This window comes from Parambassis ranga, chromosome 7 (assembly GCF_900634625.1).
Source record: "Parambassis ranga chromosome 7, fParRan2.1, whole genome shotgun sequence".
Lineage (NCBI taxonomy): Eukaryota > Metazoa > Chordata > Actinopteri > Ambassidae > Parambassis > Parambassis ranga.
Genome location: NC_041028.1, coordinates 1,982,132 through 2,003,701, shown reverse-complemented (window position 1 = coordinate 2,003,701; position 21,570 = coordinate 1,982,132). Strand labels below are relative to the sequence as shown.

General features: G+C 45.9%; 3 protein-coding genes across 4 annotated transcripts; 1 reads left to right on the top strand and 2 right to left on the bottom strand.

Annotated features, from left to right (window-relative positions):
* Positions 1 to 1,335: 1,335 nt before the first annotated feature.
* Positions 1,336 to 3,247, bottom strand: LOC114438101 (galactose-specific lectin nattectin-like). Its single transcript, XM_028409213.1, has 7 exons — positions 3,167 to 3,247; positions 2,920 to 2,985; positions 2,791 to 2,803; positions 2,268 to 2,359; positions 1,987 to 2,121; positions 1,665 to 1,773; positions 1,336 to 1,561 (listed from the first exon to the last, which is right to left on the bottom strand). Exons 2-7 carry the CDS (start codon positions 2,983 to 2,985, stop codon positions 1,494 to 1,496), a joined length of 483 nt encoding a protein of 160 aa, XP_028265014.1. The 5' UTR covers positions 3,167 to 3,247; the 3' UTR covers positions 1,336 to 1,493.
* A 6,410-nt stretch (positions 3,248 to 9,657) lies between these two features.
* Positions 9,658 to 12,890, top strand: LOC114438098 (L-rhamnose-binding lectin SML-like). The gene is made up of 9 exons (XM_028409207.1): positions 9,658 to 9,802; positions 10,423 to 10,455; positions 10,907 to 11,011; positions 11,095 to 11,230; positions 11,520 to 11,629; positions 11,705 to 11,749; positions 11,824 to 11,956; positions 12,040 to 12,143; positions 12,767 to 12,890. The coding sequence occupies exons 1-9, from the start codon at positions 9,784 to 9,786 to the stop codon at positions 12,784 to 12,786; spliced, it is 705 nt and encodes a 234-aa protein (XP_028265008.1). The 5' UTR covers positions 9,658 to 9,783; the 3' UTR covers positions 12,787 to 12,890.
* Positions 12,891 to 17,794: 4,904 nt separating this feature from the next.
* Positions 17,795 to 21,345, bottom strand: LOC114438100 (L-rhamnose-binding lectin SML-like). Of its 2 annotated transcripts, none has more exons than XM_028409212.1 (9): positions 21,232 to 21,345; positions 20,576 to 20,608; positions 20,430 to 20,492; positions 19,619 to 19,754; positions 19,006 to 19,115; positions 18,849 to 18,893; positions 18,381 to 18,513; positions 17,968 to 18,071; positions 17,795 to 17,866 (listed from the first exon to the last, which is right to left on the bottom strand). In XM_028409212.1, exons 1-9 carry the CDS (start codon positions 21,260 to 21,262, stop codon positions 17,856 to 17,858), a joined length of 666 nt encoding a protein of 221 aa, XP_028265013.1. In that variant the 5' UTR covers positions 21,263 to 21,345; the 3' UTR covers positions 17,795 to 17,855. The 2 variants fall into 2 exon arrangements, with proteins under 2 accessions (XP_028265013.1, XP_028265012.1); XM_028409211.1 differs by having other exon boundaries at positions 20,576 to 20,611; positions 21,232 to 21,280.
* Positions 21,346 to 21,570: the final 225 nt, after the last annotated feature.

Here is a 21,570-nt window from a genome sequence, read left to right as displayed (position 1 = left end):
ACAGCTTCCAGTGGACGATGACAGCACAACAACAACAACAACAACAACAACAACAACAACAACAACAACAACAACAACAACAACAACAACACACGCTGGAGTCAGTCAGTCAGTCTGTTTGCTAGCGGAGCTAGCATTTATCCGAGGCTAGCGGAGCTAGCTAGCAAGCTGGACAAATAACGAACATGCTAAACACTCGGAGTTCCTCCTCCTCCATCCATCACACCACCAATAAAAGCCTCACCTCCATCCTTGTTCCTTGTTCCTCCTCTGTTCTTGTGTTGTTTGTCCCACTAGGATAAATTATCTTCGACCCAGGAGCAGTTCCACTCATTCATTCATCCCGTCGCACCTGTGGACGGGCCGCACGTGACTCACAAACAATTCTGACGTCATTACGCCACAAAACAGGAGCCGCGCTCATCATCACAGATTCTACATGTATTTATAAGCATGTTAGAGATATAATGAACACAAGAGACAGATACACAGTCAGCCTGACTCTGCTCACATGAGGCTGAACCTGCTGCCCCCCCCCCCAAAAAAAATAAAAAAATAAGAAAAAATAAGAAATGACGCAGACACGGATCAGTGTGATCAAAACCAACAAGCCATGAATAACCTCTGAGTGCTTCTAGTTTTAATTCAGGTCATTGACTAACATGGAGGAGGTCGGGGTTTATGACCTAGATGCAGCCATCCACCAGGGGGCGATCCAGGTGTTGTAGCCTATGTTTTCAGCGACTCTGTGCTTTCTAACACTTTCTGGTTTGGTTGCAGGTTTGTCTCCAGCAGCTTTGTGGGTCCTCTGCTGCTCGTTGTGTTGCTGCTTCAGTGATTCATTGACAGGACTTTTTCTTCATCACCTGTTTGCTGTCACTTCTATTATAATGATAAATCTGCATCACCTAACTGGCTAAGCCTTGACTCCCAAAACCACCAACTGGTGACATGTGTTATGTTTTTGCCCTGCGCTGTATGGCCACAGGTCTGCAGAGAGTCAGCCTCCATGTTTGTGTTCTGTTTTTATTTCCTGAATGCCTGCTTTAGTTGGATCAATCTGTCATCATCGTGTATAAAGAAAACAGTTTTCTTTCCTTGTTATCAGTTCCTGGAACGCTGCTGGTGTTTACAGCGTGGTGGAAAAATACAGAGTCACACCGTTTGTCCTCATGTGTAGCCTTATTTCAGCTAATCTGACTGGAAATTAAGACATAAAAGATGCAAATCCTGCTGAACAAAACCTGTAACATCAGGTAATGTGGTGACATATGAACATGTCTGTGCTGGGATTAGATGTAAGAATGTGTTCAAACATGTGAGACAGATTGCTGAGCAGGAAATAGATTTATTGATTAAAGATAAAGGAAATCAGATTGGTCAATACGTCTTCCAGCAGTGATGTCATCGAGGCCTGACATCCTGGTGGAAGTGACATCAGCAGTGTGGAGGTAAGGTCCTCATGCCAGATGCTTCCGAACAGGAAGTGGAAGTTATGGACTGATGACACAAGCGAAAGCTCTCTTCGAGACGCATTTCTCATCGTTGACGTAATCTTGCCCTGTAAACAAGGACCGCAACACAACATGATGCTAACGCTGAGAGAGTGACAGAGCGCCGGACTCTTCTACAAATATCTATCAAAGTTAGAGATTCATTTGTACCTGAGAAGTTGATCTCCATGCAGTCTTCTCCTCCAACACCATTAGGCTCTCCTTTACCCCAGGCGGTGAAGGAATGCTTTGAACCATCACTCCACATCCACGTACCCTCCTGGAAGAACACCATTATTCATACACTGCATGTGGGTCATGTGACTGCTGCTCGGCGTCCTGCTCTTTATTTTTGGAGGATTTCTAACTCAGTCATCCTCTGCTTTCAGAATGTCTTCCAGTCAAACAGAAAATCATATTTCAAACATGTTAAAGTGATCATTAAACCACAAATGATCAAATATTCAATAAAGCAGAAAGATTTTACTCCCACCTTCACTGCATCATGGCCTCCAACCCAAGTTTCAACATAGGAGCCTGTGGCTTTCTTGACCAATTGACGCAGGAAGTTGTACTCGTCAGCGTTTCGGAATGAGGCCAGATTCCCACCTTGTGATTGGCAGAACAGCTGAGGAGCAAGACAAGGAGAAGAAATGAGGGTTCAGAGGGCAGCTTTACTGAAAACCCTCAGCATGTTCAGCCTGAAGTGAGAGGTGGGTAAGTCAAGGTCATTCCAGAGAGAGAGGACTGGACTGGTGAGTGGTGTCCAAATACCTCTGCGTCCATCCACTCCCTTTCAGTTTTGTCAAACACGTAACAGCGACCTTGGAACAAGGTCCAACCAGAGGGGCAGAACTTGCAGCCATCTTGAAGAGAAGATGATCATACAGACAACACATTATTAGAGCTTCTACAACATGACAATAACACGTCAACATCCTCCATGATGTATGTCAGGGCCGCTGTGTTCAGCTACAACACTTTAAACCAAGGTCTCTTCACGCAGCAGTAAATGATCGGACACCTTTGACTGTTTTCCTGATTTCTGTCTTTCTGACGGGGGCAGCTGCACAGACCTCTCTGCTTGTAGCCATGATTGTTTCCCATGAGCCCACCCTGACTGAACATGTGACACAGAAGCTGCTGGAGGTCAAGATCCACATTGATTCTGACCACCAAGCAGTCTGCCCTCTGTCTAATGTATACGCACAACCAACACAATGTCTGGACAGCACCAGTCAAAAGCTGTCCAACACATTGTCCTTCAAACAGCCACATGTTAGAGAAGTTCACCAACCTGCAGCGCTGACCTGTGGATGAAAGAACACTGCGTTAGAAGTCAGTTCAGGACCCCCTTCCTCTGATGCTGTCCTACAGCTGTGATGAAACATGAAGACACAAGCATCAAGTTGCAGCCGTCACTTACATTTGGAGCGATCCACAGCACACTCATCACACAGACGAGCACGGCGACATGAAGACCTGAAGCCATCTGAGGACGAAGCGTTCACAGTTCAGATCACACACTGATTCATTTAGCATGAGCTAAAGCTCCACATTCAGTGGACTGAGGCGTAGCTGCAGCTCTCCTTCTACATGTGTGGAGACAAAACCCCTGAGAGAGGCAGGTCAGATCTTCTCTGTGCATCAGAGATGTGGTGATGAAGCTTTACCTTGTTGTGAGGATCAGAGAGGCTGAAGTCACAGCAGCTGGTAGCAGAATGTGTTGGAAAAGGGAGCGCCGGCTTTATATGTGTTCTCTGGCGGCTTTGGTTCATTAGCGTACGTGTCATCCCCCGAACATCAGACCTTAATTATTTGATGTGATCAATATTAGATGTTGCCACAGCCTTGAGTAAATGTTTCTAAGACAAAACCAAAAGCGTCACCATCAGCGGTTTGAACTGTTCCAGTGGAACTACAGTACTCACACAGAGCTCGGTTTAAAATTCACTGTAACTGCCAGACTCATCATTATGATGAACAAACATGACTGACAGCTAAATGGCTCTCTGCTTCTTCAACGACCGTGCTGCCAAAACAACCAGCCCTCTGGAGGTGTTGATACATTAACAGTTTATGATAAACCAGATCAATAGAAGGCTGATTAGCCCCCTAGTGCCTGAAGATTGCTGCTGCAACGGTGACATTTCCCAGCTTCCCAACTTCTATTCTATTCTAGTGGCATACCAACAGCAGATATCCATCCATCATCCATTAACCCGCTTCGTCCTGCAGTGCAGGATCACGGGGGGCTGGAGCCTATCCCGGGGGTGCACCCTGGACAGGTCACCAGTCCATCACAGGGCAACATACAGACAAACAACCATTCACCATTCACACTGACCTACACCTACTGAACTGGGAACTTCTTGCTGTGAGGCCACATAGTCAAATCCTCAGGTCCAGGTCCAGGTGTACTTCTGTTGTCATGACAACAGAAGATGTGTGCTGTCTTTGTGGGGAAATATGGACATAAAAGGGGAAAGGTCACTTCTTCATCTTCTCTACAGGCTGTCGTCACAGCTACAACACAAGCTAAGACACCACCACTTCCTCACTGGACTCTGATTGGTCTGAACCACCGGTGGTTCGGCTGCAGGCCTGGAGCCTGGTAAGACCGACTGGAGTTTGGATTCCTGCTGCTGTGGAAGGTAACCTTAACGCAGTCCACCTGTTGTTCTGTGATGCAAACTTAAGGTCAGCTACAAGCACAAACATCGCACAACCTCAGCAGTGAACCCATGCTGCTAGCAGCACGCCGCCTGCAGCAGACAGACAGCAGGTGTCCCAGTACCATTAAAAATGCTGTCCACACTCAATTCCAATTCCCCCTGGGATTAATAAAGTATTTTTAATTCTGATTCTGGTTCTGAAAGATGAAGGTATATTAACTTAACAAAATAGGCAATAATGAGGTACTCCCAGGTTAGGTTGACCCCTGTGTGAGGACCCCAGTGATGGATGGATACTCGAGTAAAAGTATAGAAACTCTAGCAAAAAATGACTTGAGTAGAACCAGAGGTCTTTTTAAGCATCATACTCAAGTAGAAGTATTGAAGTAGTCAATATTTTCTGTACTCAAGTATGAAAGGTGGTTCTGTATTTCAGTGGTTCTGGTGGGTCAGTGCACACACTGAGGCAGCTTGATGACCCGATGATGAAGCAGCTCCACCCGGCCTGGCTGCAGTCAGCTGCAGAGCCACGCTGCTCTGGCAGTGATGCTGTCACTGTGATGGAGGCTCTGCTCCAACATGTCCCTGACTTAATGCCTCGATCCCACCATGAGGACAGAGGACACGGAGACGGAGTCTTAGGCTCTTTACTCATGTAGATGGAGGGAGTGGAGCAACAGAACATCATCAGTTCACCTTGAAGTGATCATCATCATAATTACAGTCAAACAGCCAGCAGGCTCTAACATTTATAAAAGATCAAACACATCAGTGACAAACTGCTTCCAGTCTGTTCAACACAGCCTCACAGCAGCTCAACACACAGCACACACAGAGCAGCCTGATGAACCATCACCTGTCCTCTGATATCTGTACTTTAGGTACAGCAGTGAAGTAGTCCTGCTGAGTTACATCTCTGTTTAAAAAGAATCTCTGTCTGTCAAAATATGACAGAAGTGTCAGTAGTTTGAATATTTGTAGTGGGTCTGGCTCAGGAGGAGCAATAATCAGTCCAACAGTCTGTTCCTGAAACCCCCCACTGCTTCCCAGCTCCGCCCTCTAGTTCCTGGCCCTAAAACTTCAAGATGACGACCAGGAAGTAAGAAAATCTCGGCCTCATAACAGGTGTTGAGCTCACGATGGCTACATCCGTCATCCATCCATTTTCTACCGCTTATCCGGGGCCGGGTCCTCTAAGCAGGGACACCCAGACTTCCCTCTCACCGGAGACTTGTTCCAGCTCTTCTGGGGGAATTCCAGGTCAGCCAAAAGACATAGTCTCTCCACCGAGTCCTGGGTCTTCCCTGGGGTCTCCTCCCAGTGGGACATGCCCGGAACACCTCCCCAGGGAGGTGTCCAGGAGGCATCCGAAACAGATGCCCAAGCCACCTCAGTTGACTCCTCTCGATGTGGAGGAGCAGCGGCTCTACTCCGAGTTCCTCTCGGGTGACCAAGCTCCTCACCTTATCTCTAAGGGAGCAGCTCAGCTCCTTCTTCACCACGACGGACCGGTACAGCGACCGCATTACTGAGGAGGCCGCACTAATCCGTCTGTCAATCTCCCGCTCCATTTTTCCCTCACTCATGAACAAGACCCTGAGATACACAAACTCCTCCACTTGGGGCAGGAGCTCTCCTCCCACCCAGAGAGGACAAACTACCTTTTTCTGGTCGAGAACCATGGCCTCAGACTTGGAGGTGCTGTTTCGCATCCCAGCCGCTTCACACTCGGCTGCAAACCGTGCCAGCGCACACAAAAGCATGATGAAGCCAACAGGACAACATCATCTGCAAAAAGCAGAGATGAGATCCTGTGGTTCCTGAACCAGACCCAGGCGAGGACCAACATGCACCATACAAAGATACTACTACTACTATAATAATGCGAGACTTCATCATCATCATGGTGAGGTGTATCCAAAAGGCTGGTGTGTTTGTTTGTGTTGTATCCATGAACAGCCTGTGAAGAAGATGAAGTGACATTTCACCTTTTATGTTCATATTTCCCCCACAAACACAGCACGCATCATCTGTTGTCATGACAACTGGTTGGACTGAAGTGGACCTGGACCTGAAGATTTCACTATGAGTTAATCTATAACTCAGTATGCAGCTTTTAATGGAATAGAATAGAATAGAATGGAAGTACGTTATTCATCCCAAGCTGGGAAATGTCACCGTTGCAGCAGCAATCTTCAGGCACTAGGGGGCTAATCAGCCTTCTATTGATCTGGTTTATCATAAACTGTTAATGTATCAACACCTCCAGAGGGCTGGTTGTTTTGGCAGCACGGTCGTTGAAGAAGCAGAGAGCCATTTAGCTGTCAGTCATGTTTGTTTATCATAATGATGAGTCTGGCAGTTACAGTGAATTTTAAACCGAGCTCTGTGTGAGTACTGTAGTTCCACTGGAACAGTTCAAACCGCTGATGGTGACGCTTTTGGTTTTGTCTTAGAAACATTTACTCAAGGCTGTGGCAACATCTAATATTGATCACATCAAATAATTAAGGTCTGATGTTCGGGGGATGACACGTACGCTAATGAACCAAAGCCGCCAGAGAACACATATAAAGCCGGCGCTCCCTTTTCCAACACATTCTGCTACCAGCTGCTGTGACTTCAGCCTCTCTGATCCTCACAACAAGGTAAAGCTTCATCACCACATCTCTGATGCACAGAGAAGATCTGACCTGCCTCTCTCAGGGGTTTTGTCTCCACACATGTAGAAGGAGAGCTGCAGCTACGCCTCAGTCCACTGAATGTGGAGCTTTAGCTCATGCTAAATGAATCAGTGTGTGATCTGAACTGTGAACGCTTCGTCCTCAGATGGCTTCAGGTCTTCATGTCGCCGTGCTCGTCTGTGTGATGAGTGTGCTGTGGATCGCTCCAAATGTAAGTGACGGCTGCACATTGATACTTGTGTCTTCATGTTTCATCACAGCTGTAGGACAGCATCAGAGGAAGGGGGTCCTGAACTGACTTCTAACGCAGTGTTCTTTCATCCACAGGTCAGCGCTGGAGGTTGGTGAACTTCTCTAACATGTGGCTGTTTGAAGGACAATGTGTTGGACAGCTTTTGACTGGTGCTGTCCAGACATTGTGTTGGTTGTGCGTATACATTAGACAGAGGGCAGACTGCTTGGTGGTCAGAATCAATGTGGATCTTGACCTCCAGCAGCTTCTGTGTCACATGTTCAGTCAGGGTGGGCTCATGGGAAACAATCATGGCTACAAGCAGAGAGGTCTGTGCAGCTGCCCCCTGTCAGAAAGACAGAAATCAGGAAAACAGTCAAAGGTGTCCGATCATTTACTGCTGCGTGAAGAGACCTTGGTTTAAAGTGTTGTAGCTGAACACAGCGGCCCTGACATACATCATGGAGGATGTTGACGTGTTATTGTCATGTTGTAGAAGCTCTAATAATGTGTTGTCTGTATGATCATCTTCTCTTCAAGATGGCTGCAAGTTCTGCCCCTCTGGTTGGACCTTGTTCCAAGGTCGCTGTTACGTGTTTGACAAAACTGAAAGGGAGTGGATGGACGCAGAGGTATTTGGACACCACTCACCAGTCCAGTCCTCTCTCTCTGGAATGACCTTGACTTACCCACCTCTCATTTCAGGCTGAACATGCTGAGAGTTTTCAGTAAAGCTGCCCTCTGAACCCTCATTTCTTCTCCTTGTCTTGCTCCTCAGCTGTTCTGCCAATCACAAGGTGGGAATCTGGCCTCATTCCGAAACGCTGACGAGTACAACTTCCTGCGTCAATTGGTCAAGAAAGCCACAGGCTCCTATGTTGAAACTTGGGTTGGAGGCCATGATGCAGTGAAGGTGGGAGTAAAATCTTTCTGCTTTATTGAATATTTGATCATTTGTGGTTTAATGATCACTTTAACATGTTTGAAATATGATTTTCTGTTTGACTGGAAGACATTCTGAAAGCAGAGGATGACTGAGTTAGAAATCCTCCAAAAATAAAGAGCAGGACGCCGAGCAGCAGTCACATGACCCACATGCAGTGTATGAATAATGGTGTTCTTCCAGGAGGGTACGTGGATGTGGAGTGATGGTTCAAAGCATTCCTTCACCGCCTGGGGTAAAGGAGAGCCTAATGGTGTTGGAGGAGAAGACTGCATGGAGATCAACTTCTCAGGTACAAATGAATCTCTAACTTTGATAGATTTTTGTAGAAGAGTCCGGCGCTCTGTCACTCTCTCAGCGTTAGCATCATGTTGTGTTGCGGTCCTTGTTTACAGGGCAAGATTACGTCAACGATGAGAAATGCGTCTCGAAGAGAGCTTTCGCTTGTGTCATCAATCCATAACTTCCACTTCCTGTTCGGAAGCATCTGGCATGAGGACCTTACCTCCACACTGCTGATGTCACTTCCACCAGGATGTCAGGCCTCGATGACATCACTGCTGGAAGACACATTGACCAATCTGATTTCCTTTATCTTTAATCAATAAATCTATTTCCTGCTCAGCAATCTGTCTCACATGTTTGAACACATTCTTACATCTAATCCCAGCACAGACATGTTCATATGTCACCACATTACCTGATGTTACAGGTTTTGTTCAGCAGGATTTGCATCTTTTATGTCTTAATTTCCAGTCAGATTAGCTCAAATAAGGCTACACACAAGGACAAACGGTGTGACTCTGTATTTTTCCACCACGCTGTAAACACCAGCAGCGTTCCAGGAACTGATAACAAGGAAAGAAAACTGTTTTCTTTATACACGATGATGACAGATTGATCCAACTAAAGCAGGCATTCAGGAAATAAAAACAGAACACAAACATGGAGGCTGACTCTCTGCAGACCTGTGGCCATACAGCGCAGGGCAAAAACATAACACATGTCACCAGTTGGTGGTTTTGGGAGTCAAGGCTTAGCCAGTTAGGTGATGCAGATTTATCATTATAATAGAAGTGACAGCAAACAGGTGATGAAGAAAAAGTCCTGTCAATGAATCACTGAAGCAGCAACACAACGAGCAGCAGAGGACCCACAAAGCTGCTGGAGACAAACCTGCAACCAAACCAGAAAGTGTTAGAAAGCACAGAGTCGCTGAAAACATAGGCTACAACACCTGGATCGCCCCCTGGTGGATGGCTGCATCTAGGTCATAAACCCCGACCTCCTCCATGTTAGTCAATGACCTGAATTAAAACTAGAAGCACTCAGAGGTTATTCATGGCTTGTTGGTTTTGATCACACTGATCCTTGTTCAAATGTTCTTTTTTCATTAGTTTGATTGCCGTTGCTAGGCATGTTTCCGTATGTGTTTTGGCGCAGCGTATCTTCAGTATACATTGACTGATTTCAGCCATTCAACTATCAAGAAGATTGTGTGTTTTGTTTTCCTCAGTAAAGTCCCCCTTCAGCTGAACTTGTTTTCTAAGTTTGGCACATTTATATATTTGTTTTACTGCCTAGTTGTGTAAAACCCCCAAACTCCCCCCGTCTACCTCCTTTATGTCAGTTAATCAGGACCTCCTGCAGGCCGGCCCTCTCTGGGCCCAGGTGCAGCTGATCAGTATAAGTAGCAGGTGACTCGGTCCTCCTCCATCAGATCTGCTCTGCACCTGGACCCTGATCCTCTGTCGCTATGTTCTGCTCCAGGCTGTGTGAGTACTGATGAAGGAGCCATGTGGGCCGACGCTTAAATTCTTAACAATTTTTTGGTTTTATCACTTTGGGTTTACAGTAAACAAAGTCTTCGTTAATCTCATTAAAATGAGGTTCCATTAAAATAGACTGGAAGGTGACGGTATTGGCTTGGTACTGATCTAAAGTGGAGAATTGAACTGAACCTGCTGTGATGAGCTAATTAGCTGTGACGTCTCAGCTGCTTGATTGTTGCTGTTAGCTTGTTAGCTTGCTTTATGTTAATATTTGCAAAATCAGTCATCAGAATCACTTTATTTAGTGATGGGGAAATTACTTTTTGTTACAGACAATAGAATCAAAGGTAAATAGAAATATATAATAAATATCTAAATATCTAGATTCTGTTGCTGAACGAGCTCCTGTAGCTGGTCAGTCCTCCTCTGACACACTTTTGTCAGAGTCCAGGTCCTCTCCCACAACATGGCTGCCTTCCTAATGATTCTGTTGAGTGTTTATGTAATGCGTTAACCCTGCAGTCAATTAGCTAATTTGCCATTCTCAAGCGACTTTATTAGCGAATGGTTAAAGACTGGAACTACAGCTGATGCTGAGTCTAACCTGGGGTTTGTCTTTTCAGTTCTGACGGCAGCATGCTTGCTCCTGGGCTCAGGTGAGTTACTGGTTTGAAGGCCTCTCTGTGAGGTCCTCCTGTCTGTGTTCAGATCACCAGCTTCCTTCTGTGTGTGCATCGGTCTAAATGTCCAGTCTGTGTTCCACTGGTGTCTGAGGAGGTCCTGGTGTCTCAGCTGAAGTAGCTGATGGCCATCCACCATGTCACTGAAGCAGGAAGTCAGACGCCTTTCAGACCAGTCTGTCCATAGTCTGGTGTGAGTGTGTCAGTACACGTTTGAACCAGTGTGGAACTTTTTAACAGACAGAAACAGTGTTGGGTGCAGGCTGAACATCTGTATTCCTGCTGACATGTTGGGTCCAGCCTCTAGTGGTCATTCAGGGACCGTTTTTATCTGTGGCTGAAAGTGTTCTGCAGAGTAACACCAAAACAATCATCCTTTTTTCTTTTTCAGGTATTCACTGATTATTCCTTTATTTTCCCATTTCAGCTTTTTCCGGAGCCCAGAATTTCCCCCTCTCCAGCGTGAACGCCCTCTCCACAGAGCGAGTGGTCACCTGTGACGACCTGGACAACGTGCAGCGCCTGAGCTGTGGTATGATGCTGCAGGATGTATGAGCAGCTTGACAGCATGGAGAAGTTTTAAACATTCTGTCCCCTCCCCCATGTGTGCTGCAGACAGTGGTGTGATCGTCGTGCAGTCAGTTCTGTACGGACGTTCAGACACAGAGACCTGCAGTGAGGGCCGACCCGCGAACCAGCTCACCAACACCAGCTGCGCTCAGAAAGGCACCCTGGAGGTCATCAAGAAAAGGTCATGAGCTCCGCTGGTGATGCATTACTGCATCACCATCTAGTGGTTGAAAGTGGCATTACACAAGTTATAAGACACACAACACTGAAACACAGCTCTTGGTCTGCTGCAGGTGTTCTGATCAATGACACTGATCAGTTTAACTTATCACCCAGAAATAGAATTTCAATTTAACTTTAAATAAAAATGTATGAACTTTGATTTTTGATCATAAATGAATATTTGAATGTGACAGGAAGCAGCTGAGTGTCTGAGGGATGTTTTAAAAACACTTTTCTGTTTCCTGCAGATGTGACGGCAAGAGAGTGTGTGAAATACGCACAAACCTGGTTCGCACGTCTGATCCCTGTGGCGGCATCTACAAATACCTGGACACCACCTACGCCTGCTTCCCAGCCAGTGAGTACTGCTGCTGCTGAGTGATCAGAGGTGAAGTGGTGACGTCTCTGATGCGAGTTCTGTCTGTTCTGTCAGTCCACAGTGTAACATGTGAGCAGTCCCTGGCAAACCTCCACTGTGGTGAGTTCACACCTGCTGTTTCTGGTGGATTCATGTGATGTGATGGTATTGACCATGTCTTTTTCCCATGTTAGATGCAGGACAGGTCATTTATGTCTACGGGGCTGACTATGGACGCCAGGACCAGACCACCTGCTCTTTCCGTCGGCCCGCCGCTCAGGTCCAAAATGTCTACTGCTCATCTCCCACCAACAAAGTGGCTGAAAGGTACGTGGGCTGGCTGTCTTTGTGGGAATGGTTCTGTTCACGCCGACAGAACTCGGCTGACCCGCTTCACTCTGTGTCCACAGCTGTAACGGGAAGAACACCTGCACTGTCAAAGCCAGCAACTCTGTGTTTGGAGACCCCTGCGGTGGAACTTACAAGTACCTGGACGTGTCCTACATATGTCAGTGTAAGTGGCTCCGAGTCCCCTTCCATCACTCACACAACAAAACAGGCTGCAGTTCACCTAGAGGGCGCTGTGACACAGTCCTTAACCCCTTCCACCCCAAGTCCATTTTTTAAGGCATCAGCTTGAAAATGGCATGCCCAAAATGAATAGAGTATATCTCAGCAACCACAAGGTGTATTTGAATACTTCTGGTGTCATAATAAAGGGGACACCTGGGAGATTTGCTCAGATGTGTTAGTATTAGTTTGTATGCCTCTGGCCCTTTGTAAACTAAGATGGCACAAAGCAAAAATGCAAAAACAATTTCTCGTCTGTTGAAAATTGACACTTTTACAATGAATCTCCTACAAGATGTAGATGAAGCATCTAGTTATCAAACACCTGTTCCTGGGTGGATGTGGATCAGAATCCAGGATGCTGTACAGTGGCTCGTGGTGACATCACTGATAGTGATACAACAGGATGTTTATTGATTTGTTATTAGTTATTTTGACCCCATTCATTCTGGACCGTCTCAGAGCGCCCTCTACACAAGTGTGGCCTGTCCTCAGTAAACAGCTGCTTTAGCAGACGGGCTTTAATGATGAGAGAACAAATTAACTTAATGTGTGTTTCATCTGCAGATGCTGCACTAAAACCCTGACTCCACCAAAAGTATGTGGACACCTGATTACTGACCCATCAATGTATCCTTAAATATTAAAGACACCATCTGTGTTTGAGGAAACTGGCTTCTCTACTGTTGATTATACATGCAGTGTGTGTGTGTGTGTGTGTGTGTGTATACAGTATACATACAGTGTACACACAAGGACAAACGGTGTGACTCTGTATTTTTCCACCACGCTGTAAACACCAGCAGCGTTCCAGGAACTGATAACAAGGAAAGAAAACTGTTTTCTTTATACACGATGATGACAGATTGATCCAACTAAAGCAGGCATTCAGGAAATAAAAACAGAACACAAACATGGAGGCTGACTCTCTGCAGACCTGTGGCCATACAGCGTAGGGCAAAAACACAACACATGTCACCAGTTGGTGGTTTTGGGAGTCAAGGCTTAGCCAGTTAGGTGATGCAGATTTATCATTATAATAGAAGTGACAAAGCCTGTAATAAAGCTTGTGTACCCCAGCACCATTCATACTATTAAGTAATTAACAAGTGGACCTTCAAGCCGGATTGTATGCAAGTGGCGCTATGGCAACCTCTAAAGGCTTTAGTGATGGTCAACCAGCAAGCCCCCGTCCCAGCAGGATGCGACGTATTCCCGGACATCTGGAGGATTTTGAGCTCGGCTATCCATCACAGCAGTTTTGCCCCTTTCCACCGCCTCCTACCACACCATTGCACACACACAGCATGTGATGCAGTCTGACCATCTCTCAGCTGATCAGCAGCCTGCAGTGAATATAGATAGATGGCATCAGCTGGAGACACACTGGCAGACAATAAGCCAGCAGATGAAAGAGCTTGAAGCGGAAATGGTCCATGTTAGGTTGGCTTCCTATCCACACACTGTCCCTGTGCAACAATATCACCAGCGTCCATGTGCAGGCTACTGGGGCAGTCATGGCAGCCTTCCACATCTAGAAACAGCTCACACCTTTCAGTCTATTGTAGGTGCCACAGATGCTCAGGCTTTCCAGACTTCAGCCCCATTCACCTCCTCAGGCTCTCCACCTCGAGAACAATCCAAGGCTTCACCTATTCTACTGGAGGACGGTGCATCTGCTCCACCCTCCAGGCCTGTTTCCCTTGTGTGTCTGACTCAGCCAAGTCGCGAATCAGTTACCACTTCGCCACCTGTACAGCACACCTAGTCATCAGTTCTCATGGCTCAGCCTGCCTCCACACAACCCACAATTGTGTTCAGCTCATTTACTACTAATACTTTATTTTATTTTTTTTTATTTTAGATACTTTATTAATCCCAGAGGGAAATTTGTTAAGGCTGCTGCCAAGCAGTGTCATACAATGACTAGCAAGGTGCGCCACAGGCTAGGGTGAAGTGTCTTGCCTAAGAACACACAACAGTGACTAGGGAGGAGTTGGGATCGAACCACCAACCAATTGGACAACCCTGCTATACCACTGCGCCACTGCTGTTCCCAAAACACACAAGAAATACAAACATCTGAAGGGAATCCCCATGCCCTCCTTCAGTGAAGTGAAGCCCTTGTTGCTCGTTGGGTCAGACAATGCACACCTGATCACTCCCATACACCCACTATTGCCTTGTAGCTGGATGCACTGCCTTGGGATGGACTATACAGGGACCAATCAACTTCTTCCAGCATGCATCTGGTGAGAACCACTGCTTACACCTTTCATCAGTCTCCCCGGACGAAGACTTGTATCACCACGTTAAGAGACTGTGGCAGCATGATATTCTGCCCTTTCAAAAAGCGAAGGAGGTAATTCACGCAGCAGAGGACAAAGCAGCATTCGACCAGCTGGAAAAGAAGAGTGTTCGTGTCACAGTGGATGGTGTGTCCCGCTACGCAACGCGACTTCTGCGTAAGCGTAATGCATCAGCTCTACAGGCTCCACGAACTTCAGTGATGGCTCTGCTCAGGACAACAGAGTGTCATCTCGCCACTAACTCTGAACACACTGCAGTGTACAATGATGAGATCCACAAGCTAGAAAGGGCTGGATATGCAGTGAAGATGAACAATGATGAAGTAAACAACTCCAAGGAGTCATGGTTTATCCCACATCACATTGTTTATCACAATGGGAAGGCCAGAGTTGTCTTTAACTGCTCCTTCGTCTACACCCAATCCTCACTAAACAGCAACCTCCTTCCAGGACCGACACTTGGGTCCTCACTGTTAGGTGTGCTTTTGAGGTTCCGTGAACATGCTGTGGCGATAAGTGGGGACATTCGTTCCATGTTCCATCAGGTGTGTCTCCTCCCTGAAGATCAGCCAGTACTCCACTTCCTGTGGCGAGACGGAGAGAAAGAACGCAGTCCAGACATCTATGAGTGGCCCTTCGGAACCACACGTAGTCCATATTGTGCTACACACGCCTTGCAGTGTCATGTGATGGACCACAGTGAAGGTAATGAAGAATTGGTTAACTCTGTACTGCATGAAGTTTATGTGGATAATTGTCTTCAGTCACTACCATCTCCAGAACAGGCCAGACAACTCATCGACAAGATGCGAGCTGTTCTTCACATTGGTGGCGTTGATATCAGACAGTGGGCTACTCTGGTTGGCCAGGTCAGCGCTGCAGGTTGGTGAACTTCTCTAACATGTGGCTGTTTGAAGGACAATGTATTGGACAGCTTTTGACTGTGTTGGTTGTGCGTATACATTAGACAGAGGGCAGACTGCTTGGTGGTCAGAATCAGTGTGGATCTTGACCTCCAGCTTCTGTGTCACATGTTCAGTCAGGGTGGGCTCATGGGAAACAATCATGGCTACAAGCAGAGAGGTCTGTGCAGCTGCCCCCGTCAGAAAGACAGAAATCAGGAAAACAGTCAAAGGTGTCCGATCATTTACTGCTGCGTGAAGAGACCTTGGTTTAAAGTGTTGTAGCTGAACACAGCGGCCCTGACATACATCATGGAGGATGTTGACGTGTTATTGTCATGTTGTAGAAGCTCTAATAATGTGTTGTCTGTATGATCATCTTCTCTTCAAGATGGCTGCAAGTTCTGCCCCTCTGGTTGGACCTTGTTCCAAGGTCGCTGTTACGTGTTTGACAAAACTGAAAGGGAGTGGATGGACGCAGAGGTATTTGGACACCACTCACCAGTCCAGTCCTCTCTCTCTGGAATGACCTTGACTTACCCACCTCTCATTTCAGGCTGAACATGCTGAGGGTTTTCAGTAAAGCTGCCCTCTGAACCCTCATTTCTTCTCCTTGTCTTGCTCCTCAGCTGTTCTGCCAATCACAAGGTGGGAATCTGGCCTCATTCCGAAACGCTGACGAGTACAACTTCCTGCGTCAATTGGTCAAGAAAGCCACAGGCTCCTATGTTGAAACTTGGGTTGGAGGCCATGATGCAGTGAAGGTGGGAGTAAAATCTTTCTGCTTTATTGAATATTTGATCATTTGTGGTTTAATGATCACTTTAACATGTTTGAAATATGATTTTCTGTTTGACTGGAAGACATTCTGAAAGCAGAGGATGACTGAGTTAGAAATCCTCCAAAAATAAAGAGCAGGACGCCGAGCAGCAGTCACATGACCCACATGCAGTGTATGAATAATGGTGTTCTTCCAGGAGGGTACGTGGATGTGGAGTGATGGTTCAAAGCATTCCTTCACCGCCTGGGGTAAAGGAGAGCCTAATGGTGTTGGAGGAGAAGACTGCATGGAGATCAACTTCTCAGGTACAAATGAATCTCTAACTTTGATAGATTTTTGTAGAAGAGTCCGGCGCACTGTCACTCTCTCAGCGTTAGCATCATGTTGTGTTGCGGTCCTTGTTTACAGGGATAGATTACGTCAACAATGAGAAATGCGTCTCGAAGAGAGCTTTCGCTTGTGTCATCAATCCATAACTTCCACTTCCTGTTCAGAAGCATCTGGCATGAGGACCTTACCTCCACACTGCTGATGTCACTTCCACCAGGATGTCAGGCCTCGATGACATCACTGCTGGAAGACGTATTGACCAATCTGATTTCCTTTATCTTTAATCAATAAATTTATTTCCTGCTCAGCAATCTGTCTCACATGTTTGAACACATTCTTACATCTAATCCCAGCACAGACATGTTCATATGTCACCACATTACCTTCCGTTTTATCCATCATGACAAGTCAGCTGTTCACTGTGACTTATTGTCCAGATTATGAAGCAGTTTACGACAGTTTGCCGGTTTCCGTTCAAAACAACCGCAGGTTCGTTCACATGTGTAATAATCATCTTGGCGGTAAATACAGGGTTAATGGTTGCCCTTTATAGTCAAACAGCTTTGGACAGACGGGCTGAGACATGAATTGGTGGCTGGACGAGGCCGGAACCCGGACAGATTTACCTGTGGGACCGGACTGTTTGGCGGCAAAACACTCATCTGTTAACGAGGTCACTCACTGACCCGCTGCACCCTGGTTAACGTGCAGTGTGGTCATCAGGAAAACTCCTTCAGACCGTTTCAGACACTCCGTCATTATTTTCTGTCGCCGTTATAGATGTCATTGCTGTTGCATAAATAAAACGTGCCAATCTTTGCTGGCTAAGCTACATCACTAGCGATCAAAATTTGTGCCGCTATAGCTTAATTTGTTAAATAAACTCTTAATTACATGACAATGAGGAATTAGACAAACTTAATACGCCACGTTACATTAGCTAAACCGAACATTATTTCTGTAGGACACGTCACCATGCTGACGTTCTTCTCGCTGATCTGCTGTTTACTTTTAGCTCAATGACGGTACATGTTGCCAATGTAGTTAGCATCGGTCATAAGAGAAAATGTGCTTTTTGTAACATAAATATAAATACATGATTTTCTTTCATGTCTTGGCAGGCCTCGCCCACACTCTCACTCACAACCCATGCTCATGGTTATGCCACATATCTGTCCTTAAGGCTGCATTAAAAACATGTAGACAGAGCTGTACAATCAGAGATCATTATTTTTATTTAGAATAAAATTTAGTCAGTACTTTGATTATTTTCTTTTTGTAATTAAATCCATAATTTTTGTTAATCTGAAGGATTATTTTCTGTTTTTATGTGTTCACACAGGATCTGAAAAAGAACATGTTCATGTTAGAAAACATAACACAAATACTGAATCTTTTTTCTATAAACTGTGGGAAAAAAATGACATTACTGTCTGAGCTACCTACAGGAACAAACGTAGGCCACCTCCAGGTACTTGTAAGTGCCGAGGCAGGGGTCTCCAAACACAGAGTTACTGGCCCTGATGGTGCAGCTGTTCTTCCCGTTACAGCTGTGGAGGCAGAGTGAGCAGTGAGGACACGGAGCGAATCAGCAACAAGTGTCGGGAGGACAAAAACATTCATGTGCAGACAGATAATCCTCCGTTTATATCAGACTTCTGACCAAAACAAAGAAGCTACAGAAATCTGCTGCACTGTGCTGTTCTCTGTTTTCAGTGTATGTCGCCCTCTTGTGGCTGGAAGAAGTATTACAACACACTGTTTAAGTTTAAAAATACTGCCCGACAGTGAAGGAAAGACATAATCACAATGAAACATGGATGACCAGGGTTAGAAGATTGATTCCTGTGCGTCAGTACCTTTCACCCACTTTGTCAGTGGGACTTGAGCAGTCCACGTTTTGGAGCTGAGTGGCAGGACGTTTATAAGAGCACGTGGTCTGATCACGGCGTCCATAATCAGCACCGTACACCAGGATGACCTGCCCCTCATCTGGTGGAGGAAGAGGAGGCTTCAAACTTTTGTCACATAAATCAAACATGAAGAAGTTGTTCATGGTATCAGTCCTCACAAACCCAAACCCTGCAGGCAGCTGTGATGGAGAACTGACACTGAAACTGAGCTGAGCTGAGAACCCTCCACAGTTCATCATAAACCGTCTGTGTTCTCTGCTACTGTTGATGCACGTGCATTTCCCCACACAGGATGTTTATGAAACAACTGTAAGATGATACTTACAGTGTGGAAGTTCCCAGCTCGGGATAATTAAAGTATTTCTGTTCTATTGTACTTTAGTTGTAGCAGGTGCTGAGGTGCATGCTACATACCACAGTACAGGTGTGCCAGAGAGTGCTCACATATCTCCAGATGAACTGTGGAGGGAAGATAAATCAGAGAAACATCACATTAAGTTCTGACTTTAATCAATAAGGAGTGAATGAAGAGGAGGACGGTCTTCATCCCCTCTGATCTGGTCTCACTGACCTGCAGGGAAACAGGTGTAGTTGGTCTCCAGGTATTTGAATGTGCCGTAGCAGGGATCAGAGGTACGGACCACGCTAGTGTTAAGCTCACACACTCTCTTTCCATCACACCTGGAGCAGACACACAAAGATGAACAGAAATCCACAACCAAGCAGATTCTGGATTCAGCTCTTAGAGAGACGGTGAGGCTACCAGAAGGGGTTCTGAACTTGATTGACATTATTTATTCACTTACACTATTTATTTTATTCATTCTTAGAATGGAGAAAAAAATGACTTTACATCTTTATTATTATTTAACTGGTAGAAACATAAAAACATACTGAAAAAAAAAACAAAAACATAAATTCGCTGTACAAAAACATACTACTGAATATATCCAGTGATGATTTAATCATCTGTTTCTGTGTCATACTATTTGTGGTCACAAGGGGGTGCTCATCTTCACGTTTTCAAAACGTCAGGATTAATTGGTGTCATGTTCAAAGAGGCTTATAAATCTAATTAGCAGTTTTTTCCCAGTAAGAATTCACAATAAAAATCTGCGTGTGTTTGTTTGTGTGTTTTCTGTTTGTATTAGTTTTAAAGGAGCAGCTCTGGATTATGTTTTCACCTTTTCCTGAGGACGTCCGTGGTCCCCTGCTGAGTGCACTTTGTGTTGCTGAGCTGTTGTGCAGGTCGGCCCTCGCTGCAGGTTTGTGCGTCTGTACGTCCGTACAGGACTGACTGCACGCTGATCACTCCACTCTCTGTTACACACAGGGGAACAGAGGAGCACAACACCAGCATTATCTGTGGATTTTCTACACTGGTGTGACCAAGAGTGGAAACAATATGATCCATATGTTATAGATAAAGCTGCTGAAGAAGAGTCCTGTCTCCCTCTTCTTCTCTCTCTCCTTCATCCTCTCTGTCCTGTCTCCCTCTTCTTCTCCTCTCTCTCCTTCATCCTCTCTGTCCTGTCTCCCTCTTCTTCTTCTCCTCTACTGGGTCGACTGGCAGCAGGAAGCTTCTCCTCATGAATCGGGTCCTGTTCAAGGTCTCTTTCTGTTAAAGGGGAGTTTTTCCCGACACTGTTGATCTTAAGGGGGTTCAGGCTCTGGGTCTCTGTGAAGAGCTTTAAGACTTAACTAAATGTAAAATGTGTCATATAAATAAAATTGACTTGAATATAAATATATAAAAAAGATTTTTGGACGGTTCTGGTATTGAGTGGCAGCAGCAACGAGCTCAAACCAAAACCCACAAAGCACATCAAGATATAAAGAATTCTAACATGATCATGACTAAGATGCTGAATAAAGAAACTTTCCTCTAGCTGTGATATCACCTGTAAGTATATACATGACAGCAACACCCTGGTTTGTTTACTCAGACCTGAGTCCACGTCAGTGTGGACAGAAAGCTTTGGTGTGGAGTCATACCACAGCATAGGCGTTGGACCGCAGTGCCGTCGTCACAGGTGATAATTCTCTCTGTGGAAACATCTGAAACGCAGATATGAGAGTGTTCAAGGCACAAACTGTGTTCACTGTGTGAGCAGCAGGACAATGAAATGACTTTTATTTACCTGCTATCCAGAGCAGAGAGGTGACTGTCAGCACTGCTGAAGAAACACAGACAGCCGCATCAGGCTCAGATACATTTATATAAACGCTGTGTGACCCCTGGCTGTGTGACCCCTGGCTGTGACCCCTGGCTGTGTGACCCCTGGCTGTGTGACCCCTGGCTGTGTGACCCCTGGCTGTGTGACCCCTGGCTGTGACCCCTGGCTGTGACCCCTGGCTGTGTGACCCCTGGCTGGCCTGGATTTAAGTGGGAGTGTTTCTTTGAACAGACTTTGATTGACAGCCTGCTCCTTTAACACACACATGCATTTCACGGCAAACACAGCCACACAAACAGTGCGACAATGATTTGAATGCAGACTTTGTGTCATTTAACCCTAAGAGTGTTTGATGTTGTGAAGTATTTCTGCTGCTGCCTGAAATGTGATGCAATCATTCATTCATGTTCCCCAGAGGATGGATCTTATGATCCTACCGCTGTCCACCGGCCTTAACTGTGACATGTCAGCATTCTAACAAAGACTAAAGAACGTTTCAGCTGAACGATAACAAACATTAGCGTTTAGCTCAGTTTACTGTGTTCACAGCTTCACAGGAGGAGCGACCGGCCAACACATAAGCTCAGTTTAAATGAAACAACACATGATGGTGTACTCACACAGTGTGCTGCAGAGCCTGAGGTGAAGCATGGTGTCTGTGGCAGGAGGTCAGAGTCAGAAATGGGGGCAGGAACAGACACACCTGTATTTATTGTGTTGTATCACAATGCTCAGACGCCGCCTGGGTGTAGCCTGGAGAGATAAACGGTAATGTGTACAAGGAAACAGACCAGAATTCACATTCACATGAAGTGGACTGAGTCAGAGTGGAGGACCGCCCTTCTCTTCAGGATAACAACTTACTGTAAAATATAAATTCAGGTCTCCACTGCACACTGCACTCACTTACAGCTAAATTATCTTCTACCTGATTGAGCCTGAGCTCAACAGTTCCACAA

Excerpts from the sequence above, each read along its gene's own strand:
- LOC114438100 (XM_028409211.1), bottom strand. The coding sequence starts at position 21,262 with ATGCTTCACCTCAGGCTCTGCAGCACACTGT. Across the intron at positions 19,116-19,618 it reads ACGGACGTCCTCAGGAAAAG|GTGTGATGGAAAGAGAGTGT; the intron begins GTGAAAACATAA and ends TGTCTGCTCCAG. Across the intron at positions 18,894-19,005 it reads CTACACCTGTTTCCCTGCAG|TTCATCTGGAGATATGTGAG; the intron begins GTCAGTGAGACC and ends TTCCCTCCACAG.
- LOC114438101 (XM_028409213.1), bottom strand. The coding sequence starts at position 2,985 with ATGGCTTCAGGTCTTCATGTCGCCGTGCTCGTCTGTGTGATGAGTGTG. Across the intron at positions 2,122-2,267 it reads GGGAGTGGATGGACGCAGAG|CTGTTCTGCCAATCACAAGG; the intron begins GTATTTGGACAC and ends CTTGCTCCTCAG. Across the intron at positions 1,562-1,664 it reads CATGGAGATCAACTTCTCAG|GGCAAGATTACGTCAACGAT; the intron begins GTACAAATGAAT and ends CCTTGTTTACAG.
- LOC114438098 (XM_028409207.1), top strand. Across the intron at positions 11,957-12,039 it reads ACCAACAAAGTGGCTGAAAG|CTGTAACGGGAAGAACACCT; the intron begins GTACGTGGGCTG and ends CTGTGTCCACAG. Across the intron at positions 12,144-12,766 it reads CGTGTCCTACATATGTCAGT|ATGCTGCACTAAAACCCTGA; the intron begins GTAAGTGGCTCC and ends TTTCATCTGCAG.